This window comes from Takifugu flavidus, unplaced genomic scaffold, assembly GCF_003711565.1.
Source record: "Takifugu flavidus isolate HTHZ2018 unplaced genomic scaffold, ASM371156v2 ctg203, whole genome shotgun sequence".
In the NCBI taxonomy this organism is placed as follows: domain Eukaryota; kingdom Metazoa; phylum Chordata; class Actinopteri; order Tetraodontiformes; family Tetraodontidae; genus Takifugu; species Takifugu flavidus.
In genome coordinates this window covers 47,501-50,000 of record NW_026621880.1, presented here as the reverse complement: position 1 = coordinate 50,000, position 2,500 = coordinate 47,501, and the positions used below count along the sequence as shown (strand labels likewise).

The window sequence follows — 2,500 nt, the reverse complement described above, 5'->3', positions numbered from 1 at the left end:
AGATGTGTTCTGCTGGTTTTTTCAGGCTTTGATATGGAGATCCACATCTCCTGATACTTGACCTCTGGCACCTGTCCTGGGCTCTTAAAGGCCCCACCAGGCTCCACCGTTCTCAGCCATCAATGCTGCCGGCCATCGCACCATATTTTTCCCTTTTTTCTTTTGGTAACAAAAACGTTCTTTTGGTTTTATGTATTGTTTGACTCTATGCTGCCTCTTGTTTGAGCCATATTTAAGAAAAGACCATTTTACTCTGTTCACTGATCATTTAGTGGCTTCTAACGTGACGGATCACCATCAAATGTCTCACCTGGGTCGACCAACTTTATTCTGCTGCAGTCTGATTGGTCAACTGTGATGGAACAGCTGTACAGACCACCTGTACGATTGGCTGGAACATTGTGTTCCGCCCACTCTCTGGGAGCCCCGACCAAGAGTCTGTGGAGGTCAGAGAGGTCAGAACGGGTGAGACAGCAGGGCTGTCAGCCAAAACACACACATGCACGCACACATGCACATGCACACACATGCACGCACACACACACACACACCTACGCACACACACGCGCACACACACACACACACACACACACACACAAAGAAAGATGGACCCCATAACATGTGTAAAACACTGATGAAGGCCAGGACGCAGACAGACAGAAGAACAATTGGTCATGTGATAGAATCAACATCCAGAATATTTTAATGGCACAGAAACAACATGATGGATACCAGAAGGAAACAAAGGCGCTGCTCGTGTGTCTGAGGTCTCCTCCTATTATATCTGAACAGTAAGTTGAACCCATAAAGGGGCGGAGACTCGTCGTTTCAGTGGTTATTGATTAGGTCTGGAGTTTGAGAACTTAAGCATGTTAGAGAGAAGCTACTGTCCTCCCACAGGAAACCAGATCATTGTGTGTGTGGCCGAGTGTGTGTGTTGGAGGGGCATTAACAGCCAATTCAATTAAAGAATAGAAAGACATGGTTGTCATGGTGACAGTAAAGGCAGGCATCTGAAGGACCTTAGAGTGACTTGGGTGACTTGAGCGTCACACAGAAATGATCCATTAAACTGTTGATGGATCCCAGAAGCTCTGTGGCTCAAGGTGACCCCCTTTACCACCTCGCTCGTAGGTTCTTCGTTCTTTAAGTCTTGAAAAGCTTCAACCTACTTCCATTAAGTTTCCTGATTCCTCAGAAAAATGATCGACACTGCACAGCATTTAGCTGACTCTACCTCTCCCACGCACGCACACACAGGTGTGTATCAAACATGCTCACACACAGGTGTGTATCAAACACGCACACACAGGTGTGTATCAAACACGCACACACACACACAGGTGTGTATCAAGTACGTGTGCACTCACAGGTGTGTATCAAGCACGCACGCACACACAGGTGTGTATCAAACACGCACGCACACACAGGTGTGTATCAAACACGCACGCACTCACAGGTGTGTATCAAGTACGTGTGCACTCACAGGTGTGTATCAAGCACGCACGCACACACAGGTGTGTATCAAACACGCACGCACTCACAGGTGTGTATCAAGCACGTGTGCACTCACAGGTATGTATCAAACACGCTCACACAGGTGTGTATCAAACACGCACACACACAGGTGTGTATCAAACACGCACGCACACACAGGTGTGTATCAAGCACGTGTGCACTCACAGGTGTGTATCAAGCACATGTGCACACACAGGTGTGTATCAAGCACGTGTGCACTCACAGGTATGTATCAAACACGCACGCACACACAGGTGTGTATCAGGCACGTGTGCACTCACAGGTATGTATCAAACACGCACGCACACACAGGTGTGTATCAAGCACGTGTGCACTCACAGGTATGTGCCCGTCTTCAGGTGATGGTGCAGAGCCACAGACAGTCCAAACAGACTCTCCTTTTCACCTTTCTTCAGCAGTGGAAACAATGTGTCCAGATTCATCGCCACACACACACTGAACCATGTGCTCAACAACACACTTACAGCAGTTGCCATGGCGATAAACACCTGATAAACACTGATAAACATCAGCATTCTTATTTAGTTCATTATAGCTCAAATTTAAAAGAAATCCATTCAGATGATGAAAACCAATAAATACAATTGATTATATAATGAAATAAATTCCAGCAATTTAAAATAGTAAACCAAATTTCTTTGTTGTTCTTATCTTTACTATGATCAGCTAAAAAAATCATCAATAAAACTACCACTAAAATTCAAATACATTGTTCATTAGTACAGCCTGTTAATAGTAATACGACAATGTCAAAAGTAAAATATATCAATCTAGTACAACATCAAAGCAGTGGCAGGGAGCGCCAGCGTGAAGCTAAAGAACCAAACCTGCTTTCTTCTCTTTGCTCTGCTAACGTCTGAGAAGCCTCCTTCACTCTCCACCTGCTTCTTTCTCTCTGTCATTCTTATTCTCCTGCTGTGCTCACTTACACCGCGATGAAATCATGTCTGTTTCTCGCTCA

The 2,500-nt window shown here is 45.3% G+C and overlaps 1 protein-coding gene across 8 annotated transcripts in view; it reads right to left on the bottom strand.

Moving 5' to 3' along the window:
- LOC130519753 (integrin alpha-3-like) overlaps positions 1-2,500 on the bottom strand; it is a 19,542-nt gene that overhangs the window by 17,035 nt on the left and 7 nt on the right. For 7 of the 8 annotated variants that reach the window (XR_008948455.1, XR_008948453.1, XR_008948454.1 and 4 more), the window contains exons 1-3: positions 2,367-2,500; positions 1,858-2,037; positions 311-438 (exon numbers count right to left, since the gene is read on the bottom strand). The exon at positions 2,367-2,500 is cut by the window's right edge and continues 7 nt beyond it. Coding sequence is in view for 1 of the 8 variants with exons in the window: in XM_057023301.1 (XP_056879281.1) it covers positions 311-438; positions 1,858-2,015 (286 nt within the window). In the remaining 7 variants the exon portion in view is untranslated. The remainder of the gene's footprint in view (positions 1-310; positions 439-1,857; positions 2,038-2,366) is intronic. The other variant, XR_008948456.1, reaches the window with a different exon arrangement.